Source organism: Populus trichocarpa, chromosome 1 (assembly GCF_000002775.5).
Source record: "Populus trichocarpa isolate Nisqually-1 chromosome 1, P.trichocarpa_v4.1, whole genome shotgun sequence".
In the NCBI taxonomy this organism is placed as follows: Eukaryota; Viridiplantae; Streptophyta; class Magnoliopsida; order Malpighiales; family Salicaceae; genus Populus; species Populus trichocarpa.
This window is the reverse complement of record NC_037285.2, coordinates 41,262,553-41,282,208: the sequence shown is the minus strand read 5'-3', so window position 1 is coordinate 41,282,208 and position 19,656 is coordinate 41,262,553. Positions and strand designations below refer to the sequence as shown.

Sequence of the window (19,656 nt, the reverse complement as noted above, 5' to 3'; positions counted from 1 at the left end):
ACCTAGGTTATCTAGACTCACGGGTTGAGCGCCATATCTTTTTTTTTAAAAAAAACTAAGCTCAATTTTGATATTCTATTTTTTGACATAAAGTTTTAAAAAATATTTTTGAAAAAAGCAACACTAAATTAAAAATATAAAAAATTCAATTGTGATCCATAGTATTTTGTAAAATACTAGGAAAAATATCCTACATCTCGGCATTGTCTATTTTTTTTAACATTTACTTAAATAAAAAATTATTTTTTAAAAAACCAAGTTATTAAACTTTGTGGAGTTAATGACCAGGTTTATAAGTTTAGCATGGTAACTTGAGTTGTCTTAACTTATGGGTTTGATCGTATTTTTTCTTCCTAACCGAACTCGATTTTGATTGTCTATTTTTTTTTTAATCACATGGTTAAACAAAGTTATTTTTGAAAAAAAAGCCATGTTATTTAACTTCAGAAAATCCATGCACTTGTTCACGGGTATGACAGGTTGATCTGGTTCGCAGGTTGATAGGTTTAACTTCTTTTTTTTCTTTTTCTTTTTAAATATTTTTTTCCTGATTTTATCCTTTAATACTGTGTTGATTGGAAATTGAGTTTAGAATTATCACAATTTTATAATTTCTTTCATTTTGTTTTCTACTAAGTTATTACTGTCTAAAAAAAAATTATCATGTGCTATTGGTATCTTTGGACCAGTCAAATAAATCAAGTTATGTCGAGTTAGTTCTTACTCGATTTAATCTGAAATTCAAATTAAGTAAGATGTTGAATCAAGAGGTTTCAAAATTAATTTTACCGTGTGTGTGTCTATAGAAAGACCTGCATCCAGCGACTTGAGGTGGTCTACAGAGCTTGTAACTCCTTATAATGGCTGCCCTGACCATCTGGAAAGGAAATTATATTGCGGAGAACAGTACTGCAAAATTTTCTGAGGCCGAATTCATTGACCTAGAACCTTGCGATTTGGCCACCCCTTCCCTTCTGCCTTTCTCGACGCCCTCGGCGGTGCAATTTGACTTTCTCAAGTCATAACTTGGAAACCAGGTCGGTACAGGAAATACTGCAATGGTAGAACCTATATTTTGACATAGTTTGCTGTTAAGATCGCTAGCGTTTGCCTTCTTGACCATGTGTTAAGACTGATTTATTATACACCAATTGAACAAGCCATCACCCAGAAATCCTTTCCGTCCATGAAATATTGCGTGGGGAAGAAACTAAAAATTGAGAGCTTTATTAAAGCCGTTGGAGAAATCAAAGGGCATATACCACAGCAGTGTCTAATATTTTTGCCATAACAGTCTCTGGAGGAAACTGCAAGGAGCTTTGTGCGCCGAGGCTTAATTGCCCACCATCTAAATTGAAAGCGCCAAATTCAAACCAGAAGATGAAAAATGTGCACCATCGGAGTACTTTAGTGAAGAAGGCAGAGACCAAATTATTGGAGATGAAAAATTTTAAGCTCTTGTCATTGATACAATAACATCATTTACATCACTGGCTTCTTCCAGCCAAACCAACACTTGTAGAATGATAACAAAACATACACCGGAATCCATAATTTTAACATCATAATTATTCCATGTAAATTACTCACATGCCAGTTTCGTGCCAAAACTAGTCAGGCACAAGGCAAATGCTTGAAAAGCTGAAAGTGGCTGCCTATAATCCATGGTGAAAGTATCATCGCCTACCTTCCCAAACTGGAGGAGGACAGTCTCCTCGTCTCCTTTCCCTCCTGGCTGGCTTTGGTCCATAATTGCAACCAGTTGAAAGTTCTTCACCGATGCTACTGTTACCCGACCATGGAAATTCAAGCACCAACACTGCAAATGCTCATGCCACCTTGGGGCTTTGTTCCGCAAAACTGTAAAACCAGAAGAAGCAGACTCCAGTTGCGTCATCTTCGAGTTGTCAACATTTTTGACATTGGTAGTTTCTTGTGACACCGGGCACTTAAGTGAGCAAACCATCCTCCTTGGACCTCTTGACTTCAAGAGGTTAAATTTATACGAGACCTGCCCAACCTCAAAATTGCCCGCCGGGACTTGAGGGCTTATTTGCTTGCTTGCAAATCGCCGGCTAGCTCTGCTACTTGAGGGCTTAGCACCACTGTGTGGTGGCTGGCTGTCATATATTGTAAAGTTGGTACCGAGGAAGTCTGAACTGCAGTATTCAAAGGAGCAATGGAATTATTTTTCATGACTTGTAATATCACTAGCTGTCCCAGAACCACAACCTTTTCTATTATTCAAGATACTAAACTTTATTATTTACAAGACACTAAACAAGGTACCCTTCCAATTCAGATCCATATTACTTCTATAATGAAATGCCATGTATTATGAATAAAAAAAAAAGAAGAGCTTAACACGTACAAACAAAACCTGAAAACTTGATCATCCAAACACTGGCATTTATGTGAATGCAAAGCATGAAAATGAGAACAAACAATGCTATCTGGATTCTTAGCAACTGTGCAAATGGTTCCTAAACTCCAAGGCACAAATTGATGGGTAGGCAGTAAGTATATCCATTAAAAGCATTATTTTGGAAACAACCAATCAAGATTTCTGTTGATACAAAAATACCCTACCTTAACTTTCCAACATAAGCATTACTTCCTTGGGATAAGTCATCAGCATCAAGCGAGATGATATACTCTGTGTGAACACCTTGCCTATACCTCCGTGCTGCCAGGAGAAACTTCCCCTTATCCGTAAATGCTAGATAGAAAAACAAAAGAGAATCTCAGATGAGACAATGCTCAATTGTTTACATTATGCTAGTCAAATGACAAGACAAATAATCTAGTGATGAAAAACTGAAATCCAGGAAAGGAAAATAGAAAGTAAGACTAGAATATAATTTGCAACTCAATTTTTACAAACTTCAGAGCACACTGCATACCCATTCATTATAAACTTGATTGTTCAGTATTGCCTACTTACATCTCAAATTTTCTCCCTTTCCAAACATGGCTTACAACATCCTCTAGGGGGTGTTTGACAATGCAGTAACGGCTATTTTTCAAAGTGCTTGTCGCTCGGAAATGCATCAAAATAATATATATATTTAAAAAAATAAATTATTTTTAACATTAGCATATCAAAATGATCTGAAAACACCAAAAAAATATTAATTTGAAGCAAAGAAAAAAATAAAAAATTTCAATTTTTTTCAAAAGCACTTTTGAAACGCAAAAACAAACAATAATTACCAAAAGCAAGGACAATAATGTGAGCCACTGCTATAAAAGAAAAAAATTGAAACCATTACCATAAAAGAAATTTGAATACAATTCTAATTTCTCTAACCAAAGATTTTCATAATTTACTTTCCATGTGCACTTCAGAAACCAGTACCTGACAGTACATTTATAATCCTTTTTTAATTTTATATCTTGCTTGATCACCAACTCTTTGTGGTGCAAGTACCAGAATTTTTCTTATAGAGAAACAATGAAATTGCAAATATAAAACTCATAGTTGTTGATTGATACAATATCTAAGCAAGTCCTTGTGCTCAACAGTTTCTGCTATGATAGATTATATCACGCACTGACCCTTAAAAAGTACACAACTTGCCCTGATTGCTACTTCCCATCACATGATGATCAACACACGAAGGAATATTTAATGTCAAACTCCCTGAGTATAAAACTTGAATTAATGGAGGAAGAACATGTATAATTTGTTTATTCGACAGCACATTTGACACCCAGATTTATACATGCAATGAAAACTCATCCCCGAGCCATTTGCTAATAGATTTTTAGAAAATTATATGATTCTATACATAGAATCTCCATGTTTGCAGAAGAAAAGTTGGATCCAAGTTTCCAGGCTCAATTACAAATTTACGCTGAACCATTGACCATCACAAGGCACCAGTCATAACCCATAAATAATTGAAGAAACCAAAAACATTTTCACCACTCATAGTTCACCAAATTCAAAAGCTTTTTACCTTTTCTTTTTTACTTTTTTTTTTAAAATTAATTTTACATTACGTGCTAGTCAATATATAGGTGAGACACCTAAATCAAACAAATTTCATATATTGAAAAGAATGCACAATATCAAATAAGGACCGAGTCAAGTTGATTTGAACAAGTATCGGGCCACCACTCAATAATATCTACATAGACAAAAGTCAAAGTATAGGCTGACAAAATGAACCATGTCTCTTTCATCTTTGGTACTAGCAAGTCATATGTCAATAATTTACACAAAAACTAATTAGCTCCAAAACTAGTACATAGAAAAATCCTCTGTGCATCTTCATAATTTGCAAACACACATCTAACAATTATTTACTTACATGGAGTAAGAGCAAGATATAGGTAAAATGTTGAAGTCTTCTTATTCCGTTTTATAAGACATTGATGGGGCAAGTCGCGTGGACCCGGCTGCATTTACAATGAAAAGAAAAAGAATCATCAATTCCAAAACTTCAAACATGTTTGACCAACAATGGCAGCAAGGCAGTAAGTCACACAACACGGATCAGCAAGCTGAATAGAGAATCCAAAAGTGACTAAATTAAAATACAAACATTTTGCACAGAAATGACAAATGGAAAGAAAATAATAGAATAAAAAACAGCAACGTAATTTAAGATACGTCTTCAATTATTCTCCAGGAATCACCTCCTCAAAACCAAGTCACGTCTCAGCTCAGCAAGTTATACGAATTGATCTTAATTCTAAATTTACAATTTGGTAACCCATGCCTTGTCTAATACCATATGTACTCTAACAAAAAATGGAAAACATGGTCTAACATCGAGAAGAATATCTCCAAAATCTTAGGCAAAAGAACGATCCCATCAACATATAAAAACACCATGTCCCAGATACATACCCAGCCAAAGTGGGATCTGAGAAGGAGTGTTTGATGAAAATGTCCTCCATAATTTTCTAAAGAAGTTACTGTTTCCAATTTCTGAGATTCAAACCCAAAAGCAACTTTCACCATTTCCCTAACACCTCATAATTCTCTGAACATGGATGAATATTCTAAAGGTCTAAAGATGCAATTGTGAGAGCAGAGAAATTGGAAAATCAATTCTTGAAACCCAAAATACAAACCTTTATATTAAAGCTATTTGCCTTCTAAAGTTTAAATTTTAAACATTTCCATTCTCCTTCATTTATTATTCCTAAATCTTTGGTTTTTCTTTTTCCACTAAAAGAAATTAATGCAATTTAAAACAAATTAAAAGAATAATTAAGGTAAATTATCTAGTAAAATTCAAGCAAAAGCACAAAATCTTAATCCCTAGATCCCCAGTAACTTGAATCAATATAATTAAATAAAACCCAATCAGAATGACAGAATATTCCTTCACAAAATAATTATAAAAATTCAATAAAAACCCCCTTAGATTCACCATAATAAAATAAAAAATCAGACCTGTTTAAGGCAAGAAGGGAAAGTGATTTTTCCAGAACTTCCATTATTGTTGTTGTTGTTAGGAAGAGACTTGACGATGTCTTTGGTAACTTCTCTCCATTTCTTACAAACACAAGCACATGCGACGACGTTTTGTCTCTGTGGCCACCGATCCTCACTCTCTTCAACTCGTTTTATTATTTCTCCTAATAACTCAGGCAACATACTCCCCCACCCATCCGACTCACCCCCCGACTCACCAACGAGTCGCCCCGATTCCACTCCATTTCGTTCGTTTCTGTTCTGGTTATTGAACGATCTTGAGAACCTTCGCGATAAAAACGATCTTCTCAGCGACATTAGAAGGCAGGCAGACGGAGAGAAAGAAAGAGAAGAAAGCAAACTGTTTTTTCTTTTCTTTTCTTCTCTCTCTTTTTTTTCTGAGTGTTTTTCTCCTAAAACTCAAGAAAAAAAAAAGCACAGGGGAGGCAGTTTCTCTCTCTCTTTTTTCTTAAATTTATTTTGGCTGGAAATGGAAACGGTTTATAAACTGGTGTGGTGTGGCTGTATGATGTTAACTTAGACAGACGAATGGGAGACCTGACTTTGAACAGGTGGCGTGAGGATATTAATTGAGGGGAGACAAGGACGTGAGAGTAGTGTGATTGGAAGGTGAAAGTCAAGAGACGGTGCTGCTGGAGGTAGGAGATTTTTTTGACTGGGTCTGCTAAGAAACAATAAAGCGCGAAACTGTGCGTTTTATGGTGTTTGCGTTCGCTTAGCCATCCTCCTTTTATTTAAATCTATTTTTATTTTTATTGATTTTTTTATATATATAGAAGCTGCAATGAGATTATAATTATTTTAGTTTTTAGCCAAATTCTTTTGTCTAAATGGGGAGATCCGGATTAAACCGGAAGAAAACTGGTGATATACGTGGACAATAATCCACGTAACCTTGCCTATCTATTACGATAAGTTTGCATTGTGATGAATTGGCCAAGTCTGCCCTGTGCTGTTCAAAATTGTCCTCCAAATTTTGCCTAAGAAAAGGTTAGTGTCAAGACAAACTTGGATTAGTTTTCAAATTTTAAATCGTCTGAATAAACAATTTAATTCCACTTCAGACCATTGTGTTTATTTTTAGAATTTCTATGAAATCGAAGGAGAGCAAAATGGTAATATTGTCAAATGAGTTATCCTATGTATAAAGAATCTTCTAATACGAACAAAATACGTTGCATATAGGTTTTCTTTTCTTAAACAAATAACACTTTTTTCCAAAAAATACAATTGATAAAATAACACATTTTAAAAGCATTTTCGTAAAATAGTATATATCAGGATTGAGAAACGTGATATTAAAACTTTTTGTTGTTCAGAAACGGAAAACATAAAAATATTTGTGAATATTTTGTGAAATAACATAATTTATATATATCATGATTGAGAAATACGATATTCATTCTTTTTGTTAATTATTCAAAAACACAAAATTGTAAAAACAAAAATATAAAATAGGCTAGCACAATTACGATGAGGAGAGAGAATAAAAAAAGATATCGAAGTCACATCGAAGCTCTGATTATGACATCACCGATATCATTGAAAAATTTTGACGAGATGAATTCAACGACATCAAGGAAAGTGAGCATCATTTACTGTCCAAAGTTGGCAAGTGACTCATTTGTCTTTGGCGACAAGCGTGGTCTACTCCAATCATTATTAGTGACCTTCTTTGATGTCTTTGGATTTGTCTCGTCGAGATCTTTATAAAAGTATTGATGCTCTCATAATTTGAGCTTTAGTGTGCTTCTAAGATCTTCTCTCTCTCTCTCTCTCTCTCTCTCTCTCTCATTTCTCATCATTATAATTACTCACTTAACTTTGGGTGGCAAATGTGACCTGATTCGATCACCGTTGATGACATTTCTTGGTATCATTGAATTCATCTCGTTGAGATTTTTTTATGATATCGGTGGTATCGTTATCGAAGTTCTAGTGTGCCCCTGACATCTCTTTTTTTCTTTCTCTCCTTGTTGTAATTTGTACAAGTTCATTTCACAATTTCTTTATGTTTCACGTTTATAAATAATGACAAGTTTGAATGTCGCGTTTCTCAATCATATGAGAGTTGCTTCGTTATACAAACTATGTTATTTTACTAAAACTTTTAAAATTGTGTTACTTGACCAATTGTTTTTTTTTTTAAATAGTGTTAATAAATGAAAATACCCTTACATATAAATGGCATAGTGATAACTAGGTTATTTTCGACTCCACATTATAGATCAGACCAAAACTTTTTTTAATGAAAAAAAGAATCAAAGGACTAAAAATAATCATATGGGAATTGCTCTGTCGTGACCCAATCATTTTGGTGGGTTCAAAAAAGCATTTACCAAGAAACGAGCCCAGGTGTGCGATAGTAAAAACTTAGTTTGACTTTTACAAAAAAATTAAAATGACATCTTTCTTTTTTAAAACATTGAGACAATAATAAATTGAATTAACCTGGATCAATCGAGGTTAATCTGCTAAACTCACAATCTGGTTCACAGACTCAACTCGATTTAATAACTTTTTTTTAAAAAAATATTTTTTACCTAATTATATGATAATAAAAATAGATATCTACAAAATAGAGCACAAAAAAAACTAAACCCACACATGCAAATAATTAAAAACTCTTTTTTATTGTTCAATTGTATGCTAACATAATATTCTCAAACACTCTTAAAAATTAAAACAAAAAAAAAAGTGGGACAAAATGTCATTTAGTGAATTTAAAATTATATGGAAACTTTCTGAACTCTTGATCTAGTATTGAAAAAAAAATAAAAAGAAACATAAAGTTTACAAAAATAAATAAATTAATGAACCATTAAAAAAAAAAGGAAAAAGTTGACAGTAAGAATTGAATTTGTGTCCAAAAGTAGTCTCACTACCAACTCTCGGATATATTAACTTATTTATCATTTACACTTAATTATTTTGAAATACAGGCAATGCATCATGTATGGTGATCGAATAATTAGGGAAAGAATATTTTGGGTTAAAAAATAAAATTCAAGCCATTTTCAACTAAAAACAACATTAAAACACCATAAAATCCTTCATGGACTTGAATTCATGTTTTTATTTTATTTTAATTATATGATAAATAAACATAAAGACAAATTTAAAATAAATATTGAATTCTTAAAATTAAATGTTAAAGGCTAAAATTAGACAAAAAAGAAAGAAAGAAAAGTCCAGGTCTACACATGTGGAAACAAAATGAAATTAATTATTCATTAAATACTAGAATATATTATACAAATAGCAATTGGGAAAAGTTTTGTCTTTCGAATTAATTGGTTATTGTAGTATAAAAATTAATTAAATGATGCCTTAATTAGTCTTTTGCTCATACATTTTACGCGGTAAATATATTAATTACTATATTTTAATATTGTTTTTGAAAAAAACAATTATATTTTAAAATTTTTAACATATAATTAATTATTAATTTCATTGTACGGTATATATTAGGTTGTGTATTTTGTTATAGTTTTTTTTAGCAAAATAAAAAATAAATCTTGTTTAGCAATTCAAATATCTAATCACATAAAATAAAAAAAAATATATTTTAAACTTCTTTGTCCTTATATATTTACATCTTCTCCTATAAAAAATTTAAAAAACATTGTATAAAAAAAAATAATGAAGAGGAAAGAAAATGACCAGGTGCGTAGGCCTTCTAGCCCAGGCCTGTGTGCCTGAGCCATTTTAATTTTTTCTTCTTTTCTAAGGAGGCGAACTGCTTGTTATCCGACCCTAATTTTTTTTTTAAATAAGCAGATGATATGTCGTATGGTTTCCTAGAATCCAACCATGATCATGGTGGTTGAATATTTGGTTTTGATTTTTATTTTTGTCTAAAAATTTATTTCCAACCTATTTTCACTTATAAACACCTTTAATACCTTTAGAAAACCATTTCTCAACCCCAAAACTCTCTAACATGGCTAAAAAACACAAAATCAAACCTGAAAATAAGTTTTTCTCTCTCGATCCGATTTGTTTTTCTAGGCAATATTAATGTTTGAAAGAACCACCATCAACCTCTCTTCATTGAATGGAACATATTGGCACCAAGATCGATGATTCTTTATATTGGTGGCAACCAATTATTTTTTCTTTCTTCTACCATAATCTAATGACTTTCTCTCTCATCTGTCATTTATATTAACTAAAATGTAAAAGAAACAAACATTTATATCCAATTTGAAATTACAAAAATTATAAGGAATACAAAGGTAAGGAAAGAAAAATATGAAGACAAAAAAGAACATTCCCCTCTAATTTAACATTGGCCATGATGATGTTGAATTGTCTCTTATATTGTTAACTTGATAAATAGACATTAACACATTAAAAGTCCAAAACAACTAAAATAATAAAATAAAACTTAACCCAAATAACCCTTAAATACTGCAGGTTCTATGATAAACTAACAAATAAATAATAACACATTAAAAGCTCAACTAATTAAAACAAACCCAGAGTTGAATTTCATGATTTGCTGGTAGAATTGAAGCTCAACTTAAAATGAATGGTTCTCCTCATTCTTGATGAATTAGAATGTATACCAAATATCACTAGAAAGAAGTGGATGTGTACTTTACAATGAAATTAGAATTACATCAAAATTCATTATATAGCTCAAGTTATGACCAAAACAGTAGTCAAAAGTCAAAATTAGCAAATTTAAATATTTTTATTCCAATCTTTTTGTAATGTTTGAAAGCTACACTACAAGCCCTTCTTGAACATGAATAAAATTAATCAAGGATTGTTCTTCATTTTTTGATATCCTCTTGAAGTCCATCTTAGCTCATGTATATTAAAAAAGTACATTAATTGCCTCATTGAACCTCTTTACTTATGTTATGTGTACAAGACACATAAAATAAGACAAAGGCAACAATACATAATGAAAATATCATTTTTTTTAAATTTTACTATTTAAATATAAATAATAGATTGATAAATTAAATAACATATTTATATTTTAAAAACAAATCGATCATATAAAAATATAATTAACTAAGAATGAAAATAAAACATATTAGAAGAGAGGAACATACATACAAATACAAACATGCATAAATAAGTTTGCATTCTCTACTATAAGAGGGGATGTTTTCCATTTCCATACATACACCATGGAAAAATTGCCCCTATACACAATAATTAATCAAATTTCACCGGATTCCATCTAATCATAGATTTTATGTTCTCTAATGTGTATGCAAACTTGTGTTCATTTTATAACCAAATAGGCTAGAATTATGGTTGGGTATCAAAATTAGAAGCAATAACTCCACCAAACAAGTTTTTAATCCTTATAAAGTTGAAATAAATTTATAGCTCTAATAAAAAAAGAAACTATATTATTTTATTTTTATGTGTAGAAAATTCAATACATGAACACTCACGCGGGTCAGAGCCTGCTTGCTCTACAAAATGAAAAAAAATATCTTTGTTTATTTTATAGGACATCAAATATTAGAAATTTGAAAGGTATATAAGTGGGTAACATAATAACTAATTTAAAAACAAGAATGTTTTATTTTATTGGTTTATAAACTGACAAATCCAAATTTAACGGGACTAAAAAACTCTGAAGATCTAAAAACTCACGGTCTCAGGCAACATGCTTGGACCCAACACCATGAGTATAGCTAAGGGAAGAGCCTAACTCCCTTGAACTCGGCCAAGGAAAGGACCCAACTCCTTTAGGTTTAGCTACATTTTATATAATACTCTCCCTGCACCTCTAGGTATATATCTCTGAAGGACCTATCATTTTTCCATCACATTAATGTAATCCAGCCCCTCATCTCCACTAAAGGATAAGACTCATGGGTTATAAATACCCCATGAACCCTTCAGGATCCAGGTTCATAATCTTTTCATCATTAATAGTTTTAACACATATATTTTCAGAGTCTACCTCTTTAAAATATCATTGCACTCTTTCTCTGAAAAGATACTTAAGCATATGAGAGTCTCTAAATATACCAAAGGGGACCTTTTTGCAGGTACCACCTACTAGTCACATTGGCTTACTAGGCACTAGGCACTAGGCACAATGCACCAGCCACATTAGCTAGGAAGAATGGATTAGATTGCTAGAATCAAAAGATTAACGAATTATCAAACACATTAGTCTTGCTTCTTAGCTACTTGGATTTTTAGGACCTTATCATTGACTCCGTCTATGGGAAGCTTATCAAAAAGCCATTAATTTATAAAACTTGTTTTTGATATTTTCAGGTCATTCCATGACACACAACCAAGACAAACCTAGTCTAGGACGCGAGATTAATTTACCCATTACCGTGGATTCTTCTACCAATCGGGCTCTCAATAACTTACTAGTCAGTTGTAACTCCTTACTCAAGTCGTGTTAGCAATCCAAGGGCAAAATTATACCTTGCCACCCCAACAAGTCTTGACACCCAACGCCATGACCACCAGCAGCACTAGGCACCCATAGATAATAACACTACCTAAAGGAGACTAGGTAGAATGACATTGATGGGAGTCTCTCAAGGGGTCACTTGTGCCATTACGATACTCATGTATAAAGTTGGTACTCCGAACACACTCTTCCTAGCTGTCGTGAGATGGACACCAATTATTTTAATCGTCGTTCCATACCAAACTCCTGGGCTTCCAAGAGCTTAACAAAAAAAGGACTAAGAGATGGTCTGTACATGAGCATACATAGGAGAATGACTACAACCCACATTAGTGAAGGGGTTTTCCCTTGTCCATATTAATAATGAACACTCAATTCTATAAGGACTACATTTTTATAAAAATGAGTCTAAAAAACTATGATAGCCTAGTTGACCTAAGTGAGCATGTACAGAATATGCGTGGTAGCTTAAAGTTGGTCCTCCAGGTCAATGACTCAATGTGCAAAATCCTCCCCTCAACCTTCCAAAAGTCCACGCATGCATTGTACAATAATTTGGAGCCAATCTCCATTCAAGGGTTTAATGACTTTTGTACCAAGCTAGTGGCACGCTTTAACACTAACATACCCATCAAGAAAAGCTCTACAAAGCTATTTGATGTTGCCCAACAAGAGGGTGAGTCTACATGGATGTATTTGAATAGGTTCAATGAGAAGATGATCAAGGTAGAAGAATTGCTTGAGTCAATAGCCTTAGAAGCCTTGATAAGAGGGGCAAGGGAACATGTCACATGGATAAAACTTTATGCCTTTACAAACAAAAGCTTGCTCAAGGTGAACCAAGTTATGAAAAATCATAAATGGATGGAAGAAGCCAATTTGGTACGACATGGGCCTCCTTGTTTTTACAAGAACAACCAACATGAAGAACCTTCTAAACAAAATCATTCTCCTTGTATAAATGAAAGATCAAAGAAGAACCATAAAGGATCAATCTATGGGTATTTGGTGTATCCTAAGGATTTATAACTCCATTGAATCAAAATAGGATCACCTATTTAAAGCTATCAGGACAGTCAAAGCAAACACTTTGGCGCCACCTTCAAGACATGTTCCTCTTAAGAACTTCCCTCATGCCTATTACTCAAATCACCTCATGATACATAATTCTTAATAGGAATGTAAGTTTATTTTTAAAATAAAAATAATATGTCTCCGAGATATATTTCCTAGGAAATGATTGACTTGTTCTTCCTAGGGCAATAACCCTATAATTTCCATGGAATGGATTGACCTGGTCTCTCTAGTGCAATAACACTACTCTCCATGAAGGGGATTTACTTGTTTTTCTTAGAGCAATTTCCAACCAATCCAATGTTGAAGAATGAAGTAAAAAATAAATCAATTAGAAAAAGCAACCCAAACAAATAACCCGAGTTAACTCGTTAAACCTGCAACCTAGGTTATAAGATCGAGATAAATTCATTGAAAACAAATAAAAAAAATATGAAGATTCACTTCCAACAAATCTAGTATCAAATGTTGAAATTGAGAAAAAAAAACTAAATCCATGCAATCGGTATAAAACCTAACAAAAAAAATTTAAAGTATTTCAAAACAACTTAATATTGAAGGATGAATTGAAAAAAAAAACCTAAAAAAAAAGGTTATTAAAGGGTTAAATTAAAAAAAAAACACAAAATACTACATATTACAATAAATATTGTTTTATAGTGTGATTCAATGATTTAGCCACATTATTTAGTGTTTTATTAATATTAGCTAACGTAAACTTTGAATTACTGTTTTATGATATTATGACAGACAATTAAGGATTTATGAATTAATGTTTACATGGACAAAGCTAGCTAGGAATTTAAAATTAACGAGATAAAAAGATATTGAGGTATCAAAATAGTTTACGCACACACAAAAAAAATATACATAAAAATTATGAATTATGGGCTAAAATGTAGTATTTTTTATTTAAAAGGAATCATTATATATAAACTATTAAAACCTACTTGAAATAACCAACAAGCTTCAGAGATCGTTTTCAACTTTGAGAGGATCGTGGCTCCTCCTTACACCCCTAGGTTTGCCCTCGTACGTGGCTGTATAAGGTATCGATTTTTAAATATGGACAATGATGTGGCTATGATATTGGTGGAGTGTAAGGTTAATTTGTCCATTAACATATTTATATATGATATTCATTCTCTTAAATTAGCATCTAATTATTCTTGAATATATTAGAGAGAAAGAGGAAATAAATCTTCAAAATAATTAATTTATAAAAAAAAATAAGTCTCCTATGGCATGAAAGGTGGCTGTAGATGCCCGATCTTCGAACAATAAAAAGGCTTTCTTTGAAAAGTCCCAAACCAATTACATCGTGCGATAGTTGAATTTGTGGGGTAGCTACGCACGTATATATGTTTTTTTGTTGATTAAAATTATGTGAAGTTAATTTCATAGTAAGATTTCGTTCGATGTAAATCAACTTTTAATAGTGATTTATTGTCATTTAATAAATGATTGTATTACATGGAGACAAGTTGCCGATGGAAAATGTTCATGCCGAAGTGCCTGGAATCTAGTGAGAAAGAAAGGATATAATGTTGCCTGACATCGCAAGTTTATTCGAGGATCATTGCATATTCCTAGATGCAGTAGCTTTATTGTTTGGCTCTCTGTGTTGAATAGATTATCCATAAAGTGAGACAACTGTTTCAGGAATTGGGAGATCTAGACGATTAGATTCTAAATTTATTCTTTAAAGATTATTAGTTCGAGATCTATAAAGTTTATATCACTAGAAATTTATATAATTGTTAACTTTAAAACTTGTAGAATTAATCAAGATACGTAAATGCTGGCCGATCATCTATATTAAAAAAACAAAAAGACAGCTGCAACGGGGAAGAAATTAATATTGATATAACCTGCTCTCTATGTGAACAAGCTCCAAAAGACAGGGATCGATCGCCTATTCTTCTCTTACAGCTTCACCAAAAACAGATGGCAGTACTGTATTTTGAAGAAAAAGTGGGATTTTTGAGCAGGTTGAAGATTGACATGGAGAGCTGGGTTGGGCTATTTCTTTTTTACAAAAGAAATGTTTTCTTTCTATTTTGTTAAGAATTTCTTGGTGCTCTTATATCTATCAAATCTTGAAGGAAAGGAACAGGAGAGTGCGTGGCTGGATGGGGCAATTGGTAGTGTCTTAATTTGTTGATAGAATTTTGCAAGAAGTTTTTGTAAATCCCAGATAAATAGTTTGCTTTTGTTTGTACTTTGGTGTTTGTATATTATACAAACCTTGTAAGCAATTTGTTTAACTTGATTTTGATCCATGAAAAATCCATTCATAGAATAAAATAATTTCTAAGTTATTTATTACAAGTTTACATAGTGTCTAGAATCTTGAAAGCTTGACTTGAGTTAAAGAAAGGTTAAAAAATCATTTCTAAGCTATTTATTAGACGAGATTTTAATGTATGATTTATATAATTTTTTAATATATATTTTTAAATAAAAGTTTTTTAAATTTAAAAATAAATTTATATTATTTTATAATTAATTTTTATCAAATAAAATGATGATGGTAAAATTGAAACTTTTAACTATTTAATTATAAAAGTTTTGATATTATATTAAATACTCTAATATATAATTTATATATTTTTCTAATAATTACTTAAACATAATATGACTGCATAAATCATGAACGAAGAAATAATCTTTTTTTTTGTTTTTGTTGGTAACCCGGGGTGTTTGGGCCAGCTTATGCGCACCACAACTAATCTCCGGATCCACTTAACACCTTACAAGCTCAGTAAACAGATAAGATATTATGAGAGTAACAAACATGCTAAGGGAAGGAAACCTCGAGAAATAATCTTTCTCTCTTGGTATATGACACGCTGCCATTTCAAGAAACGCATAGTGTCACCATGCATGTTGCATACACTTGCAAGCAGCCACGTGCTTTCGTTAGGCTGTCGATCTGTGGGGGGAACCAACTCTTTTACGGGTATTTTACTGTTCTAACATAATTTAATTAAAGTTTTTAAAAATATTACAAGTTAAAAAAAATTAAAAAATAATACAATTTAAATACTACCGTGTTTTTTGATTTATACATAAATTATTTATTCATAAAATTCACGTAAATTAATTTACATGTGTTAAAACATCATAATTTAAAATTTTATAAAAAATTAATAGCCAATAATAAAAATGACATTATAAGAAAAGAAATCACCAAAAAAAAAAAACTAATACACTCAATATTAAAAAATCTCAACAATAAAATTATAACCACACATTAAAAAAAATCACTAAATTAATCCTAAATAAAATCCCTACACTACCTTAACCCAATCAATTTACCTCAAATCCTCTTTTTTTCTTCTTTTTCTCCTGCTTCAATTCGACAATTAGTGGAGTGGCAGATATGCTCCTTACTAAAACTTAATAAAGCTGATTCGACATTTGATTAAAGTTTAAGGAAAAAGAAAAAGGAGAGATCAGGACAGAAATAGATTAATGGCACTTCCAAAAAGTAATTAATTCTTTCTTTTTGAAAAAAATAAAAGAAAAGAAAAATCCTTGATGTGAGCATCATTCTAAAACTGTCTCTCGTATTCTCATGCATTATCCAATAATCTAGAAATTATAAAAAATTATGAAATAAAATTATAGCTTAAAGAGGTTTGAGTTGAGTAATGTTATATGCCTTTGAGGACCTTTAATGTCAATGACTAGGTTTTCTGCAGGAAAATCATTGTAAATTTAAAAGATTTATTTGGAAGGGCTTTATATTTAGCATTGTCTGGACTATATGGAATGCTATGAACATTTTGATATTTGAGGAAAAGCAGCTAATTTAGGAAGATATTTTATGACATTTGTTCTACTTAGTTGCAGGTTGGATAAAAAATCTGAATTTTTTATTGTAGTAAATAGATGCTGATTTGTATAAGAATCACAAATATATTTCAGTTTGGTCCGCTTAAGTTCTGATTCTGTTTGGTTTTTGTGTTGTTGCTCCATTAGTAGGGTTGTTTGTTTCCTTATTTTTTTTCCTTATAATTAGACTGATGCCTAGGCTACAATCTATGTAGCTAAAGCTCTGCTTTCTCTGTTCAGGTTTTCTCTTTTTATTCTATATATTTTCTTGATTTCATCGGAAGAAAAGAAAAATTCCTTATTTGTTTAATTAGATAATTATGTTTGTCAAATTAGCATATGCGTGATATGGTTTGTTTTTCAAATAATAAATATGAATCAATTGGATAATTTCAGTTAGATCGTGATTAAAACAAAAGCCAATTAATTACTTTACATCATATGACAAAACATACACTCAAGGTTCAATTTCAATTGTTAGTGCAAGATTTAAGAGGTTATCATTTGACTAAACAAAATCAACAAAAGCCAATCTCTCAAACATCTAGGTAAAACCCACATTCAATTAAAGTTGACAACCGCCTGTTTTTGGAGATTCCTACATTACAAAACGTAAACAAACACATTGGACATCATCTAGCACATAAAATTGTGGGTGAAGTACCAAAAACTACTAGTAAATTGGACATCTTCTAGCACTGTTTTTGGAGATTCCTACAGTACAAAACGTAAACAAACACACCCAAATCTTGATTGTTTCGGCATCAAACACTTTGACATGGGCGGTGATCAAGCTTCCTCCCCCACCCGTAGACTCCAAACTGCAATTCACCAGCAGCAACCAAGAATTCCACTGCTTGCTGTGTGGTCAATAATTCAACAACCCTCTTGATTGTTCTCAGCCTTAGGTCATCTGCCTTCTTCACAACACTCACCAGCCGTCCGACCTTGTCACCAAGATCTGTGAATGACCCCAACATTACCTCATTTGCACTATCTTGCCACTCTGATAGCTCACCTGTTATCGCATTCTCTTCTTTCACTGTCTCACATTGTAACTCACTGACTCTCCTGTTTTTAGCATGAAATTATTTATTTAGAATTATAACTGAATTTTTCTTTACATGTATTTACCAAGTCACAAACAATTATTAAAGAAAAAAAAGTAAGTAGATACCAAGAATATACATAAAATGTGAAAATTCAAAACCTGAATTGATTAGGTGATAGATCACCAAGATCTCCAGTACTTCGGCCCTTTAAAATATCAGCAATATGAAACTCAAAAAGAATACTAGACTCAGTGTAGACAAGGTGAAACAAGGTGGTGGGTCGCCACCCAGCAATCCAGTGAAGCGACCTCTCGAAGCAGGAGGCCCAAGGGGCTGTGAAGACTGACAAAACGTCACTCTCTATGGCCATAGATTTCACCCTATAGAACTCGGCATAGTGGCTTACGATCTTTTGGGCTAGGCTACTAAGATGGCTTCTATCATCTTGGCTGCTTGGTGGTTTGGGGGCTGTCCTCAATTGTTCCAGAAGTTGATTGAGTTGGTCGAACCAGGTATCATAGAACCTGGTAAAGCTGCTGGTGCTGCTCATTTTTGTTGGTTAAGTTTAAAGGGGGCGTTTTCTCTTAGTGGGTTTCTCGTTCTGTTTTCTTCTGTTTGGGAGAAAGAGGGATTTTGGGTGTGGCTTGGCTTCAATTATGAATCATGAATGCATGATAAATGAAAGGGTTACTACTTGCTAGACGAGTGGAGGGGGCTATATGACACTTGGAGAAGCTGTATGTTTCAAACAGGATTGATATAAATATTGATACAGGTGCTTAACCACTTAAGACAGCACTGACGCCGCCATATTGTTGACACTGTAATATATTCACAAATTCAATCATGCTATTACGCAATTGTATTTTGATCATGTTTTGTTTAGACTGGATAATTTTTTATTTTTTTTTTCACTTGTGGTCCGTCATCTTGTTGGTGTTTTCAGACTCCAAAGATAGTTCGAAATGGGGACAGTTTTTCAAGTTATGGAAATTTTATGGTCATTTGATGACGATGCCTTGTAGCAATGGATTTGGTTTTGTGCAAAACCAACCAGCTATATGCCATGCTATTATCACTAAAATTAGGCGAGCATCCTGCAAGCCCTGCTGCTGCCTCTTCAATTGTCATTTTTTCAGTCGTCCCTGTAATATTGTTTAGATAATATTACCGCTAGAAAGGACATATATAAAAAAATAAAATTATATTAAGTTAAATCAACGGCAATGAAGATATATATATATAAAAGATATAAAATAGAAGTTTTAGAGTGAAATTATTTGATATTAAAATGTATAAATGTCATGATAAGTACTCTAAAAAGTATTGTTTTACTAGAATCACATAGTAGATTTTATCCTTTTAAAAAACATCTCTTGAAGATAGATTTTTTTTTTTTGGTGTGCTTATAAGTGATTAAGACCTTCATCTCTTAACCAATATGGAATACTAACATCATTATAGCCCCTCAGACATGAGGCTAGGATAATCGCACATGGTTGACGTTCCCACATATAGCACTAATGATAATGTGTATCCATACTCGTACATGGTACGTAGGCTCCTAAAGAGTTATTATCTCATTGGAACCACATAATGGTTTTTTGTTGTTCTAAGATTAAGAGCCTGCTTGATATTGTGGTAGCGGTTGTTTTTCAAAGTGCATTTCGCTTGGAAATGCATCGAAATAATATTTTTTAAAAAATATTATTTTCGATATTAGCACATTAAAACAATATGAAGACACAAAAAAAAAATTTAATTTGAAGCAAAGAAAAAATTTTTTTAATTTTTTTCAAAAACATTTTTGAAATGCAAAAACAAACAGG

At 32.2% G+C, this 19,656-nt stretch overlaps 2 protein-coding genes across 2 annotated transcripts; both read right to left on the bottom strand.

Moving 5' to 3' along the window:
• Nucleotides 1-1,431: 1,431 nt before the first annotated feature.
• Nucleotides 1,432-5,919, bottom strand: LOC18095481 (tubby-like F-box protein 7). The gene is made up of 4 exons (XM_006370080.3): nt 5,411-5,919; nt 4,317-4,404; nt 2,590-2,719; nt 1,432-2,159 (listed from the first exon to the last, which is right to left on the bottom strand). The coding sequence occupies exons 1-4, from the start codon at nt 5,747-5,749 to the stop codon at nt 1,583-1,585; spliced, it is 1,134 nt and encodes a 377-aa protein (XP_006370142.1). The 5' UTR covers nt 5,750-5,919; the 3' UTR covers nt 1,432-1,582.
• Nucleotides 5,920-17,309: 11,390 nt separating this feature from the next.
• On the bottom strand, nt 17,310-18,526 carry LOC18095479 (protein DOG1-like 4). The gene is made up of 2 exons (XM_006370078.3): nt 17,986-18,526; nt 17,310-17,846 (listed from the first exon to the last, which is right to left on the bottom strand). The coding sequence occupies exons 1-2, from the start codon at nt 18,375-18,377 to the stop codon at nt 17,540-17,542; spliced, it is 699 nt and encodes a 232-aa protein (XP_006370140.1). The 5' UTR covers nt 18,378-18,526; the 3' UTR covers nt 17,310-17,539.
• Nucleotides 18,527-19,656: the final 1,130 nt, after the last annotated feature.

What these genes read in the sequence shown, in the direction of transcription:
- LOC18095481 (XM_006370080.3), bottom strand. Translation starts at nt 5,749, where the DNA reads ATGTCGCTGAGAAGATCGTTTTTATCGCGAAGGTTCTCAAGATCGTTC. An exon ending in ATATCTTGCTCTTACTCCAT is followed by an intron (nt 2,720 to 4,316) that starts GTAAGTAAATAA and finishes TTTTCTATCTAG; the next exon opens with CATTTACGGATAAGGGGAAG. An exon ending in GCTTATGTTGGAAAGTTAAG is followed by an intron (nt 2,160 to 2,589) that starts GTAGGGTATTTT and finishes TGAATACTGCAG; the next exon opens with TTCAGACTTCCTCGGTACCA.
- LOC18095479 (XM_006370078.3), bottom strand. Translation starts at nt 18,377, where the DNA reads ATGAGCAGCACCAGCAGCTTTACCAGGTTCTATGATACCTGGTTCGAC. An exon ending in CTATCACCTAATCAATTCAG is followed by an intron (nt 17,847 to 17,985) that starts GTTTTGAATTTT and finishes TGCTAAAAACAG; the next exon opens with GAGAGTCAGTGAGTTACAAT.